The sequence below is a fragment of the Lingula anatina genome, chromosome 9 (genome assembly GCF_051362555.1).
Source record: "Lingula anatina isolate TDL-2025a chromosome 9, LinAna3.0, whole genome shotgun sequence".
In the NCBI taxonomy this organism is placed as follows: domain Eukaryota; kingdom Metazoa; phylum Brachiopoda; class Lingulata; order Lingulida; family Lingulidae; genus Lingula; species Lingula anatina.
The window spans coordinates 12,040,414-12,060,833 of record NC_141775.1 but is presented as its reverse complement, the minus strand read 5'-3'; the positions used below and the strand labels follow the sequence as shown (position 1 = coordinate 12,060,833).

Here is a 20,420-nt window from a genome sequence, read left to right as displayed (position 1 = left end):
TTCCCTTTTCGTTTGGTAACAAGACTTCATTAAGTCGAAAGACAAAAAAGAAATCCAGTCTCGATTTTTTCAGGCATACCCACGCACGCGTTCGACCCCGCAGACAGGCCCGATAGCGTCTATTGCAATCATAACCGCTGAGATTATTACGCATTTTTTTACAGCATTAAATACCCGAAGTCAAAGGTCCGTCCCGACTGAGCCTTATAACATTTGCACTTTATTAACTAAAATTTCGTTTGGTAGCTTTCAAGATCAGGGGTCTGAGAACTCCGTGCTTGAGCAAGACAGAAGGTTTAAGTGCTTAGAACAAGAGGGAAGTTAAAGCGTGTTATTACAGTCCCGTGGTGCGGTTATTGAAGGAACAAAGCTTGTAACAGTGTTATTTTGGGTTGGCCCTCTCCGCTGTAATGCGGACTTTCGTCTCTTATATACGATATAAACATTGCGTTATTCCTAAATACTGTACATACAAATACGCCTACGCACGTTCACATATTATTAGTTATTAATGCATAGATCAACCGTACATGTGCATGATATTTGTCATATCCAAAGTTTCAACAATATATTTTGAAACGCCAAAGACATCTAGTCACAGAATATAATTTAGTGCAATACATTTTTTATCTGTATGTAACATGAAACTGAATTTTCAAAAAAAAAAAAAAAAAGATTCAAAAGTATATGTTGGTGGAAATAATTTATATGCATAAGTAAAAATGTTAAGTTATAGTCACATAAAATACAATTGCACCATAATAATATATTATCGTTATTACCTTAACGATTTTTAGATTTTTCCAAAAAATCCAATGCACTCAAAATTACCTACCTTACACTGCGTTTCTGAACATCAGTGTCACAACCTCTTTTGAAAACCGTTATAGACGTACCATACCCTAGCCAAACCCTGTGAAATCTTAACAAAAACTATTACGATCTTCTCAACACACGTGTCAAATATACTGTTTATTGAAGAATATAAGATACCATACATCTCCACGTGGGTTATACAAGGACATTTATAGGCTGCCACAGAATTATATCAGGGACATAATTTCTCATTAATCGAATATTGTAAGTGATTCCATTCCCCCTCCCCCTTTTTGGGCTGCAGTGTTTCCTCGCCCTCTCGGACAAAAATCTGGCGATTGAGGGGACGGTCGTATCGCGTATCGCCGGTTGCGCGGTATGTTAATGTTTATGAAGCGTTAAAATGGTCACATTTTCTCCTCTGTCCGAGTAAGCAAACAAATAACAGTAGCACGTATCGAACCCAAACGTTGAGGAATGCGCAGACAATGCGAACTAGCGAGAGCCGGGAAGAACGTGTTTATATTTTTATTACTTTATTATTACAGTGGTCGAGACCGCAGCACGCGCTTGTTCAACCAGACACTAATGCAAACGTTCAAAGACGGGTTCAGTTCCGGCTCAACAAAGAAAGAATCCGTTCGAGTCGTTGGAGGAACAAGACGCTTGATTGCAATTTACTTTGTATCAGCCGTCAATAAATCACCCCGTCACTTATAACGATGACCGCCAGGTTGACTTGGTCATTGGCGAAGGATTGTAATCAAACGGCAGTCTGCTGAAATTTGGACTAAAACGAGTTTTGTTTAAACGGGCACGAACGCGGCACCGGTAGTTAACTCTTACTGAGCAGAAGGTTAAATTTGGACTCGAGCGATCATAGGTCTTGCTAAAAGGGTACAAGCCTCCCGTGTGAGGTGCCCCAAGTTAAATAATGACCTTTACGTTGACCAATGGTCACTCACCTTTTATTCAACTCAGATTCTTTAATGTAATACGGACACCATGGAAAAATCTCAAAAGATTGCAGTAATAATAACGTACCGTACTTGGGCCACCATTAGAGTCGAGGCCATGTCAAAGAAATACGATTAGAATTTAGTTTGCATCATGTCAAATTTTTGTTGTTCTCATGTATATTATACATCACTTGTGGGCGTGAATACCAAATAAAAACTTCTTATTGTTACAATTTTATAATTTCTCCAGCCTATCCCAATGACTGCAGTGATATCCAGAATCTCGAAGACGTTTATGCTTTTATCAAAATCTACCCTGCTTCTCTGCATATAGCGGTTAGATGGTGAACGTTTTAGAATTACGCCAATATTGCAAGTCTGCGGGTATACTCATAACACCGACCAAAAGTTTATAATTCATCATTTCTTAATATAAATTGTGATGTTTTATTCATTTACGGTTTTCTATGAATAGTAACCGTACCTTACAGTGACAGGCACTTCTTTGTGAGCAGAAATAAGCTACGTCTTATTTCGGTTGCTTCCTTCAAAACGTATTTCCTTAAGCTTAATTCTTGTTTGTAGAGTGTAGGGATACAAACACGCTACAATCTTTAATGTTTAAATAATTTATAATCCTTAGAAGTATGACCAGTTATTGGACCTTTGAAGATTATGCTAGAAAGAAAGAGCAGTTAAAGATGAGGTAGTCAGCTTGGACATTTAAAAGAACCGAGTACTCTGACCACCAAATCCTCATTAAGGGTCTTAACAAGGGGCGTGTCCAAGACTCATCTTTGGACACCCTCAACGCGGGCAGTCTTTGTCCGAGGTAACGAGGATGACCGCCAGGTACGATGGAAAGCTCAGATAGGACGAGATACAGGTGTGAAAAGCTCATACGTTAACACAGGTTTTCTCACGTTAGCGGGGGGTCACGTAACTGATACCTGGCCGATTGCAGCGAGGTTACGTCATAATTACCCGCTTTAAGGACGGAGAAAGAATGCGAAGTAAATTAAACTTTGTGGCTATTTTGACAGTTTGTGTGGAGAATGTAGCGCCTTCGGTGGTGGAGTTAATTGATGGCTGTGTAAGAATTCCCCTCAGGCAGGTGATTGAAAAGAGAGAGAAAGAGAGAAAGAGAATCATGTTAAACTCTTTTCATTCACTATACATTGCGATCTTTGGTGTTTACAAAGGGTGCTGCTCGCATTCACTTGACAGTGAAAAAAAAAAAAAAAAAAAACAGTTGGTTAGTTATATTGTAATCCTAAATAACATTTTTGTTCTGATTTGCCATTTGCACCATCGCCTAACTTATCAGATTTTTACATATTGCAAGAGAGTCACTTAGTAAAAACATTATTTTCAGTGTACCACTCAGAGATGTTAAATAGATCGTAAATTCCCCATTCTCTCGCTTTCATCCTCTCTCTTTCTCTCTAACACTTTTCTTTTTAAGTCAAATCATATACAGAAAGAAACAGGACAAAAACATCTCTCTCCCCTCACTCTCTCGTCTGTATTATAGCATACAATAAATTAGTGAACCACACCAAGGGCTACTCTCTGACCACCCACAGGGTACGCTTGTCTTCTGCTGCAAAATTATTGTATCGCTCATTCTTTAATTTGGAATATTTTCTCAGAAACCCCTGGTATAAGAGGGTAATCAAGTACCCTTTACCAAGGTGGCAGACATTATAGGCAAATTTTCAAAAAGCAGAGTACCTAATGATTGCCTTTTATTCTAAAGACATATATGTATATGTGAATATCTTGCGAAAAATCAAACTGTCGCCCTGGTAGAGGCTAGCAATCAAGGATAATTTCTAAGCATTTTACTCTTGACCTTAGGTCTTTTGCAGTGTTGTCAGCCGGGCTGACAGCCAAGACACGGGCAGTCAGACTAATAAACTTCCAATTACGCCCCTCCTCCTCCCCCCCCCCCCCCCCCCCGACCTATCACAAGATTATCTGATTGAGCAATAACATATCTTCGTCGCCATCTTTGCGAAGTGATTGATAAATAATTTGAAGTAACACCCCCGCACTGCTGAAATAACATCCCTGTCAGATAGAGCGGTCTTCCATCTTGATTGTAATTAGCGGCTAGCCTTGTTATGTAAATGTTAAACATGTTTTGTATTATTCCAAAATTCATTAGCTTAATCGATCTCAAAGATAGGAAAGCGGAAGCAATTTTTTCTCGCTTTAGGAAACGTTGATGAACGTCCCCAAATAACAGCTAAGTGCTAAGTGCTTTAATTTCTGCAGGATTTCTGGTTACTTCCAAGCAAGTAAATGTTAACAATCGAGGAACGCACTTGCAGAGATAAGATAAAAGTTATCTTATTCAAAACGCAGTTTTCCTTGTTTCTGCTTAAACTGCTGTACTTTCATGATTTGAATTACAAAGTTTCCACAGCTACAATATTACTGACTATTTGTATTTGTAAAGCAAACAATGACACGTCTTGTAAGTGACTTATAGGTCCATGCGCCGCGTATTAACGAATGCCTAAGGCTTAACAATAAATAAACTTCCACCACTGCATTGCCATTTTAGACTCCTTCCATGTTTGTTCAAGCAAATGATATCTTTCCGGTAAATTGCGATCACTGATGCATAATATGTTGATAAAGTTACATTCTTCTTAAGTGCAAAATTTTTAATGAGATCTTAAGAAGTAATATTGTTTATATTTTGAATTAATTGTCTTATCTGTTATTGATCTGATTTGTTTTAGGTTATTTAAAAGGATTACCCAATGGATGGCAAATGTATAAATCTTGAATTGTTTTGAAAATATTGAAGTATGTTAATCATTTGTTGTAAAAATAGATAACAAGAATGTTCATACGAAAAACCATAGGTATTTTTTTAAATGCACACTGCGCAGATAAACTTCAAATTAAAGATTTTGACGAAATGAATAGTATATTTATTTATAAAAGAAGATCAATATTTGAAAAATGAGTTTTACCGATGACGAATTGTGAAAAGAAATGTTACGACGGCCTTAAACGGGATGACAAATGTACGCAAACACTCAAGTTAAAATAAAAGAAAGTTCGGACCAAACATCTTTTGTTTATTTATTCCAATTCTTAAATCGGCCAAAGACTAACCAAAAATGTCATCTTTATTGTCTTTATTTTATCACCTCACAGTTTGTAGTAGAACTTTGTCTCCTTAGCCAACCTTTTTCTGAAAATTCTTGAAAAAAGAAAAAAAAAGAAAAGAAAAGAAAATCGTCTTGAGAGGGCTCTTGAAGTAACCACTCCGTAATGCTCGCTAACGTTAACACATTCATCACCGTTGACTTGTATAAAAACATTAATACGAACCCTGCACGTGTTATACAATAAAACAAACGAAGTTCGGCATCCCACACACAAATGTATAGAAATAGAAATACGTACAGACAGAATATTCCTTTCAGTTCGTCTTGCACAACATAAACAGAACGTGAAACTTGCGGGCTCTGTTCAACTCCAACATTGCTTTACCTCCTACAAGATACCACGGCGTATCTTAGCTTGGAATGTTCTTATTGTAATCTTGATTAAATATTTTGAAAACTGGGGGACAAAACACGAAAACTACTTAAAATACTAAAAATACTGGGTTGCCCACACGTTCGCTTACTGTAGCTTTATTTATCTTTCTTATAATAATCTTCATTCATTAGATGTTATTTTCTACCACTGCGTAATTTCAATAATTTTCTTACCCCATTCCTACTATTTATAAGGCCAGTGTAATAACGACTGGGCAAATATAATTATTTTCACTTTGAAAAATGGAAAGGAGTAACAAATGTTTCACTCTTTGGTTTTCTTTACCTGACGCACATGTTTGGTTTTAGTTGGTGTTGAGAGAGAGAGAGAGAGAGAGAGAGAAAGAGAGAGAGAGAGATGGAGAATGAAAGAGGGGAGGGGGTGGAGAGAGAGAAAAACGGAGTCAGAAGTGATTTGGCTGATTTGGCTGAGACGGCCAACACAACAAAAGAAATCAGAAAAGATAACGATGAAGATGATGGCGAAGATGTTTATCAGGAATCAAAACATCACGTTTCTCAATAGATATCACCACGGAGGGAGGAAGCAAACGGGTTCATCTAATCTGAAGACAAAATAACGGATGTCAATTAAAAACCGATGAACGAATAAAGATAGGAAAAGTACTTAATAACCCGACGGTCTTAAACAACTAGTTGATGGATGGCGTACCTGACAGCGGCAACATCAAAGGGACAGAGGTAAACGGCGGGCGGGTCCAGTAATTGACCATGTTGGTCCAGTCACTTGGGCAAGTCAGATCGGATGGACAATGGTTACGTAACTCGGAGGGTAATTTGCAGTTAAGTTTGATCAAAGAGGTCGACGTGGATGCTTCGAGTATAATTAACGATCTTCGCATTGATTAGAAACCGGGCCATACCTTCGTGGCTTCTTCGGCTGAAACTGCACCATGTGGCCCCAAGATAGGAACAGATATTGTCCAGTGACTCTTGCCTGCAGAAAAGACAGGACTTAACTGTGCGCCCCTAGATTTCCTAAAGGGTGGGCGGGGGGAGGGGGTGTCCACCGATAGATAGTACAAAATAACAGACAAGGACAATTAAGGTGTGATAAGCACATCGCACACCGATGAAGAAATTCCTTGGTTTTGTCACGTTTCGATTGCTATACTGCGTTCCGGTAGCAGGAAGGGAGTATCTCCAAAGCTTGGAGGGGGGGGGGGGGGGGGGGAGGCACGTGGTCCCCTGTCCCTCCAAGATCAGATATTGAACCGAAAGAGTAACTGTTCTTATCGTTCTTAAAGACCAAAATTGCTTTTCTCTGGGATTTTTAGCATAAAAAATCAATTTGTTGCGACATTATGAAGCTGCCAAAATTAATGGCCAAAAGTCAGTGTCTTTTATATCATAATGATGAATCGTGAAGTGTTATTGTTGATTGGTGTCGGTATTTCCCATAGGTATTTGACATCTCCTGATGCCCGAAAATCAATTTCGTAACGACTGCCAACATTCACAATGGATTCTCTATGTTTTTAAAATGGAAATGACTTTGCTGCCACTGTCACAATGTAGACTATTCAGTTTCTGATCATATTATTTCATTTCTCTAGCAGTCCGTTACATCTGCCAAATGTAACACTGATGTGCCACCATCTTTTAAATCGAAATGCCCTGACAGTGAGCGAATAAATGGTGTAGTGAATTTCCCTGTCTTTCTTTCTTTCTTTCTTTCTTTTTTCTTTCATTCCTTTTTTCTTTCTTTCTCAACAAAGCGTCTTAATGTGTTTTGAAAAATATATTCTGTGTTAAAAGTTATTTCATTAAAATACTTATAGGTGACGCTCAGCTGTGAAGCTGTACGGTGGTCCGTTATCCCGTATAATTGGTCTAATAAACTTAAAACTAGGCTATTTATGTAGCATATAAGCATTGATTGCACACCTGCTTAAATTTCGATGATTGTCTTGTCATTAAGGTGGGAATGAATTTAAATTTCAATTGCCGTGTCGAGTGTCTAACTTAAATATATCCGGTAAGTAATACATGGAGCCTCTTCAGACTGCTTCATAAATAACCACAGTTTTACTGTGATACGGGGACTTTTCAGGAAATTTGGTGCGAAAATATAGCTGCGGAGTTTTCTAGGGGTTCCCTTCTCCGAGCGTCTTTCTGTAGATTCAAACTCAGCGAGGTCCTCATAAAATATCGATTTTAAGACCAATTTCACTAGACAGTCCTGCAGATAAAGTAACATAGTTCATGAATCTGATGTATTTTAATAGCGTTCTATTTTATATCATTGACAGAAATATTGTATCATGTATAAAAAAGTATGGTGCAGATGTGACAAATGTGACAATGTGGCTTTTGGAGCTCATTGCAGTTATAGCAAGACCAGGTGTTTTAAACATATTCAAGAGCAATCAGTGCTCCGAAAAACAATCATTTTAAGAGACATTCACTTTTATAAAATCTCAAATAAACACTAGTTTGTCAATGTAAAGATACTACAATATTTGTTTGAACAAAATTCGTTGTTCTTTCATTTACCTTTAAGTTGCCTTTCAAACCAAAGCGTCTGTCTCTGAGTATGTGTGCGGTGTGTGTATGTGTGTGCGCGCGCGTGTTTGTGTTTGTGAGTGCGTATGTGTGAGTGCGCGTGTATAGTGCAAGCCATGTTTCCTCCCCAAAAATCACGTTTTACACACAAATTTCTATCGGATGTTCTTCAATTCGCACAAAATTATTAGCCTATTTGATCAAATCATATGCTATAATTCTATTCAGTCACGGCATATATAGTTTTATGGTAGATTTATTAAAATCATAACGATATCCACGAGGAAATGATAAATCACAGACATATCTAGTTAGTTGTTGAGTTGGTGTACCTGCCGGCTGCCACACACACCGGATTACCATCTTTAATCACAGATAATACGCAGAACAATCGCTGAAACTGTGACTTTTTTATCGCTAAATATTCTGCCAAATCCACCGCCGACAAACACCCCGAGTATCGCACGGTGATTGCTGTGTGGCATATATTCCACGTATACGTGATCCATGCTAGAGTCAGCCGGGAATTAAGCTGGAAAATCAGGGTATTGGTTTATTTGACACAGTTATCTACAACTGTCTCCGAAAAGGTGTTAGTTTTGTGTTTGGACCACCCGCATTTTTGGAGCGATATCTTCACTTAAGTCCTAGAACGCACGTATTTCTGAATTCTCACCACATTGACAGCACCAACTACTGAAGTAACTCTACAACGAATCTTACACTGAGTTAAGAGGCCCAAAAGCGTTCGTTTTCGCAGAAGATCCTGTGCGCGGAAACGGTTAAATCAGATCCCGTTTCTAGTTCGGTCTCTGATCTCACGGACGCCGAAGACAAGGTGAGTGTTTGTTGATTCAGAAAATGTTCCTTTAATTGTTCGGATTGCTATCGGTTCCTTTAATTTCTTGGGATTAATCAAGCCAGGGAAGTTAATGGGCTATTAGCGGTTCAGCAGACGATGAGATGGCTCGCGCTCGAGAGGGTGAAGACGCTGTTTTAAGAGTTATGTCAGCGTCCGTGATTTATGGTGTAAATTGTCTTCAATACGTGGAAAAATAATATTGTTTTAGCTCTAGATAATGGTGGTCACATCCGCGGTTTTCAAATAGGATGTACCCTCCTTTGTATGAGAAACTATTAGACTATTATTATAATTATTATTATGTTCACGAGTCTGTATTCATATTGAGAGACAAACTGGGCTACCAAATCATTAGATCTTTTCTCCGTTATGTTTTCAACTATATAATTTTTTATTTTTAAACCAAATGTAGTTTTAGTCACAAATGTATGTTTAATCGAACTGGCACGTGTGCGTTTCTTTAATTTGCGTGCTGAGCGGTAGAGATTAATATTACAGCATTTAAGTTTCCCGGAAATTTCTACATTTTCGTTTCAATCAGCAAGTTGTTCCATACGGTAAAAGGTAATCGGTAATGGAGACTGCTGAATTTCACTTGAATTAAGAGCTTGAAAAAAGTTTATAGATCGAAATGTTCTCTTTTGATGGTGTATACGTATGTGATAAAGGAACATTTTTGACGTATCAAGGTTGATTTATTTTAATATACTTTAATGAAGTTCTAACTTAAAGTTTTTCATGATTTAGAAAAGAACACATCTTTATATCAAGGTTCATTATTTGTATTCTATAACTATACATAGATTTTTATTCCATCGGCATTGCAGTTGTCATGGTGAGCGCGTTACTATCGTTACAGTTGCCATGGGGATACCACTGGAGTTATTTCTGGACGAGGTCCCGGATGGATGTATTTGTGTCATCTGCCAAGATGTCCTCCAAGACCCCCGGGTTTTACCTCACTGCGACCACGCCTTTTGTGCTGAGTGTTGCGAAACATGGCTGAAAACTAACAGTAAGTCGTCTTCACTCTTTCTTTAATTCTTTTATCGGAAAAATACTTCAAGTGTAATACCAATAATAATATGACAATAATATACAAGTCAGTTTACAAGTAAACTTTTCTGGAATAGATTGGAAAAAAAATCAGTAATGATTATATGTTTGAGATTGGTTGACAGGGGCCTCGGCTAATCTAGGCAGTCTGTTGGCCTAAACTTAAATGAAAGAAGTAAACAGGGCTCTCTTGTTCCCTGTTCTTGAGGTGGTTGAAAAGGGAGGTAGGCCCCTTAGGCCTCTGTATCCCACACTTTTGCCCGTGTACGTTTATGACTAAGGAGGTGAGGATTGTTTACACTGATTATTGCTAAATTCTGGGTGAAAATTTTCTTCGGGAGATCCAGTTGCGACTGTCTGCGCTATCGCATTTATATAGCAATGGTAAAGTGCTTGCGTTTCACCGCCTGACACAACGTAATTTGTTTAGAATTATTTACATATCTTGTTGGTGTGTGTGTGTGTGTGTGTGTGTGTGTGTGTGTGTGTGAGTGAGAGAGAGAGAGAGAGAGGGCAACACTAAATACCAATTAAAGCATAAAAAAGTTCACTCTTCCCTTGCCCATTTATCATTTATGAAAACGCATCTCTCCACGTAGAACCTGAATGCACTTAAGTCCACACGATCTTGACATGTAACCTCAAAAACCAACCGAGTCCCGTGCGCTGTAACAAGCATTCCTTTCACCAGTGATCAGGGACGGGTGAAATGCCCACCTCAATGCGTCACTGTTCGAAGGAATTTCGACAGTCGCAATCGAGCAGAGATGATCGTAAATAAGATCTTGGCTATCAGTATCAAACTACACCTATCATTTAGATATGTGTGCTTTTGTACTTTTACGGCAAATATATATATATATAGTGTGTGCAATTGTTAGTTTGTGCCTGATATATTCTGAATTCCAAAAACGGGGATTGGGTGTTGTTGGGGGGTGGGATCCAAAAACTATTTTCTGTTCATTCTCTTATTCCTGATCCCGGTCCTACCCGATTAAGACCTGTACCGGTTCGGGTGTTATGTACGTGCAAGCATGCAATATTCCTGTTAACTTCACGGAATATAAGTCCACCATGCGAACATCGTGGCGTCAAAAATGCACCTGCCACGCTGAAAGGAGTGACGGGTCACACACTTGACAATTCAACCCAATAATTTAAAATGTATTACAAACGTAACAAGCCATATAAGATATCTGCCCTGTAAATCATTTCTAAATTTATCAGGAGATCTGTTTTACTTTAAGGAATTTCGCATTAAGTACAGGAGCGGTTCCAGGGGCTGCTTAATGAAGCTGGTAACAGTCCAAATCGGCACAAGATGAAATCGGTCTAAATTAACGCAGCTTCTTGTCCAGATGACGCAATCAAAATGCAGGCCCGTAGCCAGCAATTTCAAAAGTTTTTTTCTGAAAAAGTGGACCTTTTGCCGCGAAACCTTCGTGTATCTAGATCAAGTTCTACACAGAAGGGGCCTTTTCCCGGCAAAAAAAGGGGGGGGGGGGGCTCTTTCGAACCCCAGGTACACCCCTGGCTACGGGCCTGAAATGACAACGCTATCAGGTAGTTCAGAATTTGTGGTGTCAGCCATAGAGAGAGAGGGAGAGAGGGAGAGACGGAGACAGGGAGAGAGAGAGAGAGAGAGAGAGGAGAGGGAGAGGGAGGGATCGAGAGAGAGAGAGAGAGAGAGAGAGAGAAAAGAGAGAGCGAGAGCGAGGGGAGAATAACGTGCACGCAGTTGCTCTCACGCCCCAACGAAAATGATTCACAGCTCTGCAATTTTTTGATAACGCAACGTCAAGAAATTAACTGACCTAACCGAGACACCCAATGACTTAACAGTTCATCTCTGTCTAGACAAACGCGTATTATGATAACACACCTATAAAAACCCCAACAATCTACAATACAAAACCGACAGCGCTAAACGCAGTCTAAAATAACTAGTACGATGTCAGAAAAAAAGACATCTATCATTTTTAGGATTTGGTAACACCTATTTTTTTGCTTTTTCTTTTTCTTTTTTATGCCATGGCACCTGCCATGGTTGTGAAGTTGTTGCCATGGTTGTGAAGTACCATGTTCTTTTTACTATTCTGACTTTTTTTCTTTATGAAGCGCCATGGCATTCTAGCCTTTTATTGATAAATTGTCATTGTTGCCGCAGAAAGCGTCCTCGATCCCGCCTCCATATCTATCAACGAAGAAAACTTTGAAATGAATAAAATACATTCGTATCAATGACACAATAACGCTATTGTAAGATAGAAATCGACTTCACAAGGGATACAGGCCCTTGTGTTGCCCTGTCAGATATAGAATTATAGCGACCCCCCATTGGGTATAATTTTTTAATTTCTTATTATTAGGTTTTCCTAAAGTACACAAGTCTAATAGTCCCACTGTGCCCGCCCCCTTCATATAGCAGAAAGAGGTAAAGAAAGAGAGAAAAAAGGACAAAACAAAAGATGATATAAAAACGTTTTTGACAAGGGATTTCTGGCTGCGTCGGTTGACAAATAGCAAAACTTATTTTATTTCACATGTCATTATTTATTAATTCATTATTAATATTTTTTGTGAGACGTGATATTCTATGATATAAAAGCGATATAAAAGCGTTTTGGGCAACGAATTTCTGTGGGCATCGATTTACGAATAAGAAAACTTAATTTCTTCATATTTAATTATTTATCAATTTATTAAGACCGTTTTTTTTGTTGACAACGTTAAACTCTATTAACTTTGACTGCAGTGGTATCTCATCGTATGAATAGACTGACGGTGTATTCACAACAGTTCTAACTTAGGACAGTCTTAGTTTTTAGTTTAGAATGTACACACATAAAAACTGAGGCATGTTATCTCATTATTGTTGCATTTAACATCTTTGTGTACTATTTATACATTATAAAACACACATTTGAAAATATAGCATTTATAGTTCAATACGCTATTATTATTATTATTTTCTTATTTAACGGGAATTCCCTTTGCGTGTAAACAGTTCTTTTTCACCTAAATATAATATTACGAGTGATGTACGGTGCCAAGCAAAGGACTCCCGACTCCTCTCTCTCTCTCTCTCTCTCTCTCTCTCTCCAAAGATAAAAACCCTAGTAGTAAATACCCTGGGATCGCAAAGCATATCATAGGAACAATCGGCCATCGTCAACGTTATCATATACGGGGCTCAAAGAAGACCCCTGGCTGTTAATCATTGTATCTGATACACACTGCAACAACGTGAACATTGTATTGGACAGCTCTGTGCCCCCAGTGCTTTGTAAGGCGTGCGTTTCATAGTAAACGACATTGCACTTTTATGAACAAATAACAATTGTGATTTTTTGAAATTTCAACACAAAAAATACAATTTTTTACGCCCTAAGGGTTGTATTATGGTATGATGTCTTCTGTCTATCAGTCTGTCTGTTCGTCTGTCTGTCTGTCCCTGAACAATTTCTTTTGCAAATAACTTCTTTACTGTATCAAGGCAACAATAATTTGTCAATTGCTCTATTTAGGCCTTTAGTTTTGTCTTATAATTTGTTCTTTATTTATTCAAAGTTTAAAACACTAGGCTAATCTTAGTAAAACACTGTATAACTTACCGCTCTGGTCTTGTTATATGTACTTCGAATCTATTCCTACCGCTTATGTAAGCTGTATTTGTCACTGTAACTTAACGTTTGTTGTTGTGGTGTCACAATGACGTTGTCATCAGTTGACACTGTTGTCGCTATTGTTACAACTCTTTAGTCGCACCACTGACAACTGCAATTATTATTGCTGCTGTAATGACGATATTGTCATTGTACTGCTAATGAGTGCTGTTTTTGGTACTCTTTTTCGATCTTTTGTGGCGCGCTTTATACAAGCTTCTTAAATAATTTTTCTGGTTGATTATTTAATGGAACAGTGTGTCGTTGCTGTTTTTCGAGTTGCCACTAATAGTATATCCTTCTGTTATTATCATCGACCGAAGAAAGAATTAATATTCCTGCGGCCTTCTTTTCAGTCGTTACTGCGAGTATTTGTAGATAATATAGAACCATTGATTACCGTTGTTGTTGTTGTTGAACGCTGTAAACACTGATGGCATTACCTGTTATCAGCACTCGCTAGTTTTTAATCCTTACAGCGTATAACGTTGTTGATTACAGAACAAGGATTGTTTCTGATACTCCTAGATCGCTGTTACACGATCTTTGTTCCTTTCCCTGTCCGAAGTAGCTGTGGGGACCATGATTTCTTGTTGGTTTTTGTCGTTGGTGTTGTCAATCTGAAGTTTGGTCTCTTTGTTATTTCACTAAATATTCCAACCCAAGGCCGAGTCCGCATCAATATTTCCAATGCACTGTAACATTGTATGTAGTGCTGCTTTCTCACCGCGACTGTTAGAAGCTGAGATGACTACTGATATCGGCTGCTCGACGTGGCACTGTAATATTGCAGTTGTCACACCATTGTCTGTCCTGACAGTGACAGCTAACATTGTGAAGCTAACATTCCACTGTGTTCTACCAACATTCCAACAGCTTCGGTTACATGAACCAACAATTGCTGAACCAGTAAATTACAGGCTGTAGATCGCGCAGTTTTCCAACAGCAAGCAGTCACCTACGTCCTCTGTGTCACATACAGGCAGTATTAGCCCGGCTCAGAGACAAAATTAACCAAAATTACGACTCGAGTCGGCTCTGGCGGATAAAATAGCCGCATTAACGCCAAAACCGTCGCGTCTCCTTTATGTAAAATTGCAAGAAGAAATCCCAGCCCGATGCACGATTGTGTTGTCGCGGTATCGCATTTCGCCTCCGATATATCACCAGAATGACGGGCGTAGTAATCACCGCCACGGCTGACACCTTGGTCTTTTAGCGGGGGTTAAGAGGCGCTTAAAGCGTTCACTTAAAGCGAAAAAACTGTTCACTATAAATCTTTTTATGGCCATCTCGGTATCTTCACGGTGGTGGAGAAGGGGTCAATCGCGTGTCATTTAGATCAAAGAGGGCGGTGGGTCAGCGTTCCGTCTGACTGGTCAAGGGAGGACTGTGGCTGTAGAGGTGGGGGGGGGGGGGGGGAGGGACCAGTGACCAGGGGAGGGGGGGGGGCAATAAATTACCTGGCAGTTGCGTTAAGGCAATGTTATGTTGATATTACGAGCGTGAGTCAGTACGTCAGGTCCTTAAGCCGGTGTTGGGTTGGGAGACGGGTTTGAGGGGAAACTTTCTTACCACAGAGTCCGCTGTATTCATTCAACGTTATATGCTATATAACGGGGATATTTAGAGAACAATTATGGGGGGGGGGGGGGGCGAGTTACATAACATTATATCAGAAATATTAATTGCAAAGAAACGAAATACATGACTCGACGGAGGAGTGTGAGCCCCCAGTCGGGGAGGCAAAGTGGGCAAGTGCCCCCCCCCCTCAGCTGCGTACCCCCCTAATTGTTGTTCCCCTCTCCCAAAAAGTAAAACAAAACAAATCCAAGCAATCCACCCCTCCTTCTTCGTACATTTCTTGACATGCTGAGTGAGTGAGTGAGTCTTATCTTTTTTATAGGAAGGGCGGTGTGTTTTTTATTTTGTTATTATTATCTATTATTAATTTATTTATTTATTTATTTTATTTATTGGGGGGGGGGGGTCTTAAAGCATGTGCGGTGCACGTGTCAATTATTGAGGAGTAACCGTCCCCAGTTAACGTTACGACAGAGCCCGAGAAAGGTTATGTAAGGGTATAGCAGTTGACATCGTCAGGAATGTTAGGATTGGGGGCGTACGTGTGAAAGAATTGCAGGTTGCACAACTCTCCGCATTTACGTAAGTAGATCGTAGGCTCTATCAATCACCAACATTTTCAGGTGTAATACTATTGTTAACGCTATTTTTAATAAATGCCTACATATTTTAGCATTGTAATGCTGGCAAACATAATTTGACAAATGGAGCCATTGCGTAACCAAGCGTGCTAAAAAGAATGAAAAAGGAGTCAGATCATCATTTATTGATGTCAGATAAACAAATTATGTGCCTCTTAAATAACACTGACTTCTAGGCCACGTGAGGTGTTTTTTCTTTTCGTATTTTCTTCTGATTTTTTTGTGGCGGCGTCAGGATGACGCAGGGGGGAGGGCAGACTGATGGTTGTTAACAGGGAGGTCATGTGAAGTTGCCCACATCATTGGGAATGGAGGTGTGACTGTATGAAATTAAGTTCCCATCAGTTCTTACTTGTTCACAGGCCAGGCCTTAATTCAGGTAGAAGACACGTTGAGCGTTGATTGTGCTTGCAGAGAGAGAGAGAGAGGTCAGAGAGGGGGTGAACGAGAGAGGGGTGTAGTCATGCATTTATTTATTTATTTATTTATTTATTTATTTTTTTTTTTTTGAAATTCTGACTTTTGCTAGAAACGATATAAACACGGTTGTTTTCTTGCGTTATTTTTATTGCCCTATATTTTTCAGACAGATGCCCTGTGTGTCGCAGCTCGGCAGAACTCGGCAATCTCCGCCAGATGAGTTCGGAGGCAAGAGACAAGCTGGATCACGTGACACTCAGTTGCGATAACTATGATTCTGGATGCACAGCTGTCATGAGGATCCCACAGGTTTCTCTCTTCTCTCTCTCTCTCTCTCTCTCTCTCTCTCTCTCTCGGTAGAGTGTGGAATTGAAGAAACAAATAAAGTATATTTATTGTCTCTAGAAAGTAAACTTGCATTTTAATAATCGACGCCAATAAATTACATGAAACCGATACAGTGCATTAATTGTCTCTAGAAAAGAAATCTGAATTTTTTATAATCGACGCCTTAAGTTGTGTGTTTTCTAGTAATGCATTTACTAAGTAATTTAATCAAAAGAAATAGAAAAATATTTTGATTCAACTACATTTTATTTTGAACATCCCCTTTCTCTTACAGCGCAGTAGCCATTTGGCTGTGTGTCCTTTTACCAAAGTAAATTGTCAAAACAAAGAATGCACAGACACCTTCCTCCGTCATCAGCAGCGCGCCCACGCTGTCACGTGCAAGTACCGTATCGTCTCGTGTGGTCAAGGCTGTGGACTGAAGATGGCGCACGTGGACAAGAAAGAACACAGTTGCATTCGGGCACTTCGAGAAGAGATGGACAATATGCGAACGCAGTACCTTGCAGATGCCGCTGCAATAAATAAGAAATTAGAAGGTGGTTGCATTAAATATATTTTCAAAGTTTTCCACACAAAATATTTGAGCCTGCTTGAGGTTTTTCATCCTTTTTCGAGAAATGCCAGGATCAGAAATGTCACAATGCAGACAACTGAACGTTCCAGGATTTGTTACGATTCATTTCCGAACCAGATTTTAGATATATGTACAACTTGATAATTGCATTTTGTAATTTGAATAATTTCATATTTCAATATTGAGTGCAATGAAATTTACGCTTCGCTATCACCTCACAAGAGGTTTCTAGTGAAGAAGAAAAAAGTAGCCTTTTTGTAAGCCATTTGTTTGAAATCATTATGAACGATCTTATAAAACTTATAAAACAACATTTAAAAGAAACATGACACAGCAAACAGAGTCATCATAAGCTTAAACGTTTGAGTCACCAGCATAGAGATTATGAAGATTTTGAATTATGATTATGAAGTGATTATGAAGTTTTTGCATTCCAGCAAACCAGTAACAGAAGTCGTAATTGTTTTTTTTTTTTTTAGAGCTAAGTTTCCAAATAAGACTAGGACGTGAGGCGAAAAACAAAGAGATACGAGCATGTTCAGCAAATCGACAAAGTACAAGAGGTTGCTCTGCGTCTCATCTACTCAGAACAGGTTAGTATGCCAGGGGATTCGGGCTCGAAAGACCCCCCCCCCTTTATTTTTCTGCAGGAAAAAGGCTCCCTCTGGGTAAAATGTATATAAGTACACGAAGGTTTCATGGTGAAAAGTCCAATTTTTCAGAAAAAGACCCCCACCCCCCATTTGAAATTGCTGGCTACGGGCCTGGTATACTTATGAAGCATAAACAATGTTATCATGGATATAAAACCATTTGACATTTACAGAGAGATTTTGGTCTTCAAACTAGAACCGGTGTCATTGTCTCGAGTCTGACGCTATCCAGTACACACCGCTTTCACGTGACTGATGACTTAGGCATCCATGTTTTCTTGTAAAATCCTGGACCGTTGTATTCCTTTCAATATTGACAAACATCTAAATAAATGCATGCCAAAATTTATCCGGATCTGTCGTCCACATAAAACACTATACTAGGAATGTTTCTTTTTTCCTTCAGAGCTGTAAATTTCTATTGCATTTCTTACTTTTTTAAATACAGAACAGCCCAGTAGAAATCTCTTGCAAGTTTGTGATCAGGAGGACGACATTACTGAGCATGCGCAGACGATCAAGTTACCCAGGATCGCGCCACTGCATACCGCTATGAACATCACTTTCGCAGCAGGTCAGTTTTTGGTATTACGCCGGGACAAAGATTGCGTTAGTTGAGCCCGGTAGAGTGGAGAGATTTTTTTATTTTAGTATGAGCGCATTCAGAAAAAGATGATCTGCGGACTAACTGATCCGCCGACAAAATATGGCCGATGCCGCTAATACCCTGATGCTCTCTCCCCTTTAACACTTGCCGTAGCTTCAGGGACATAGCAATTTTAATTGCTATGTTTAAAAACCTCGGAGTTGAGATTTAATCCGTTTAATGGTGCGCGTGGAGTCCGCGTATCATCTGTCCTGAATGCGGTCTAGTTTACAATGCGGATGTACTACGCATACGATGAAATTCTACCTTATACTATATTTATTTCTTTATCATTGTTGTTTCTTTATTTATAAATTACAGGAAATTGCTTAGTTTACCAGACACATTACAAAGAAGTTGGTTTAATCTTGTTGCGCAATTTAGCATAATCGTCTACATTAGAAAATAAAAATATAATTTTGTCTTTTTGTTTCAGCTAAAGGGCGTGGCCGACTGAGGCGTTCCAAGGAGAGACGAAATGGTGAGGTGATCACTGGTGATTGAAGAGGCGTGGAATTCTTACAGGTTATCCAATGACAGCACTGATGAGAGATGTCAGTTTGGAGGGGGAGTGGCTAACTCTTCCGCACCAGAAGGTGGCGGTGTTGAGAAAACGTCATCACATGTTATATGTTGAGATCAAATTATGGCACTAAGATAAGACGTCCTAACTGCAATGGAAATGTGCCTCGGTAATTTACATTTTACTGCCAAGAGACAACTCCAGTCAGTGAAAATTGTGGACATTTGTGATCAAGAATTTATAATCATTATTTTTTAATATCGAAATTTTAATATTTAGAAATGTTATTCAAATGATTGATGAAATAGACCGAATCCTTGTGTATCATGAATACAAAAACGATTGCCAAGAACTCTGAAATTACACCTACCGCTGAGAAATACATGTAACAACTGCATATAAGGATTATAATTTTATCTTGCTTTTTTCTTTTAACTTGGATGTTAAACATTAAAAAGATATATAACCTTTACAAGCGTCGTTTATCGATGGTTGCTTAGAGGCTGGATAATCACCTCTAAATCTAGATCATTTTCAAGCAATAGATGGTAAAGCTGCAAGACAGTTGATAAAAGACTCTCTTTTGATATAAATATCAAAGCTACCGTATAAAGGACTATGAGAAACTATAAAACTATGGAAAGCACACAGAGTACTTCGTAGTTGGCTGGTCATAAAAACGAAAAGCCTTTTTTATATCGAGAGATCAATATGACGCCTAGAATCGTTTGAGTGTCAGATATTGTTCTGCCAGGGTAACAGGGTGGTAGACGGCTGACATTTACATTCTTAAGTCCGAAATCTCTTGAGAGGAGGATGGTTATAGTTTAATTCAATGACAGATCGAACTCTGTCGTCTCTGGTTCAATCTTACCGAATTTTATACTTAATTACGGCTCCTTTCTGTAAGCAAATCTTCGTGCAGAGATTATAGGGTTATGCCAGCAGTTTCCATAAAATTACGTTCACAGATTTATCGCCTTTCGTCCCCAACTACTCCTTTGAGTCAAGCAGTACCAGTCTTTCCACTCCCTCTCTCTCTCTCTCTCTCTCTCTCTCTCTCTCTCTCTCTCGTGCCATGAATTATACAGGGACATATCTGCGAATATCTAGTGAGAAATTAATCTGTGGTCCTGAAGAGGGTGCGATATAAGTGCCTTGGGAGACCTGTGGGTTTTAGTAAAGGATTATTTAGTGCACCGAAGGGAAATTACATAATACGAAACGAAAAAGAAAAAGCAACGCCCTTTTTCCATATTGAAAACCTTTTAAGGATAAGGGGTGCCGCAAAAACTGTTGTGAGAAGGTCATGCGACCCAACGTGAGCTCCCCCACCCCCACCCCCGTGCAACCACCACAAAGCCCACCCTTGACCCACCATTGATTCAAATAACACGCTGGTACTAGTAGTCCAGGCTTATTAGGTGAAGTGTAGAAAGTTAGTTCTATTAATCTTCGATCCTTTTTTAAACCTCGTCCGAACTGGACGTCACACTCATGTCTCCTCTCAGTTTATCGATCCACTTCGTGCTCGTGGCAGTGTCCGGAACACCTCGGGTGATTCCATATTGCGTATTA

The 20,420-nt window shown here is 39.2% G+C and overlaps 1 protein-coding gene across 3 annotated transcripts; it reads left to right on the top strand.

The window, feature by feature from the left end:
* The first annotated feature begins 8,427 nt into the window (after positions 1–8,427).
* On the top strand, positions 8,428–19,253 carry LOC106154194 (E3 ubiquitin-protein ligase NRDP1). Of its 3 annotated transcripts, none has more exons than XM_086995864.1 (7): positions 8,428–8,705; positions 9,557–9,744; positions 16,262–16,404; positions 16,718–16,982; positions 17,500–17,613; positions 18,122–18,247; positions 18,756–19,253. In XM_086995864.1, the coding sequence occupies exons 2-7, from the start codon at positions 9,594–9,596 to the stop codon at positions 18,821–18,823; spliced, it is 867 nt and encodes a 288-aa protein (XP_086851990.1). In that variant the 5' UTR covers positions 8,428–8,705; positions 9,557–9,593; the 3' UTR covers positions 18,824–19,253. The 3 variants fall into 3 exon arrangements, with proteins under 3 accessions (XP_086851990.1, XP_013383919.2, XP_086851991.1); XM_013528465.2 differs by having other exon boundaries at positions 8,431–8,705; positions 9,589–9,744; XM_086995865.1 differs by lacking the exons at positions 8,428–8,705; positions 9,557–9,744 and adding an exon at positions 15,766–16,054.
* Positions 19,254–20,420: the final 1,167 nt, after the last annotated feature.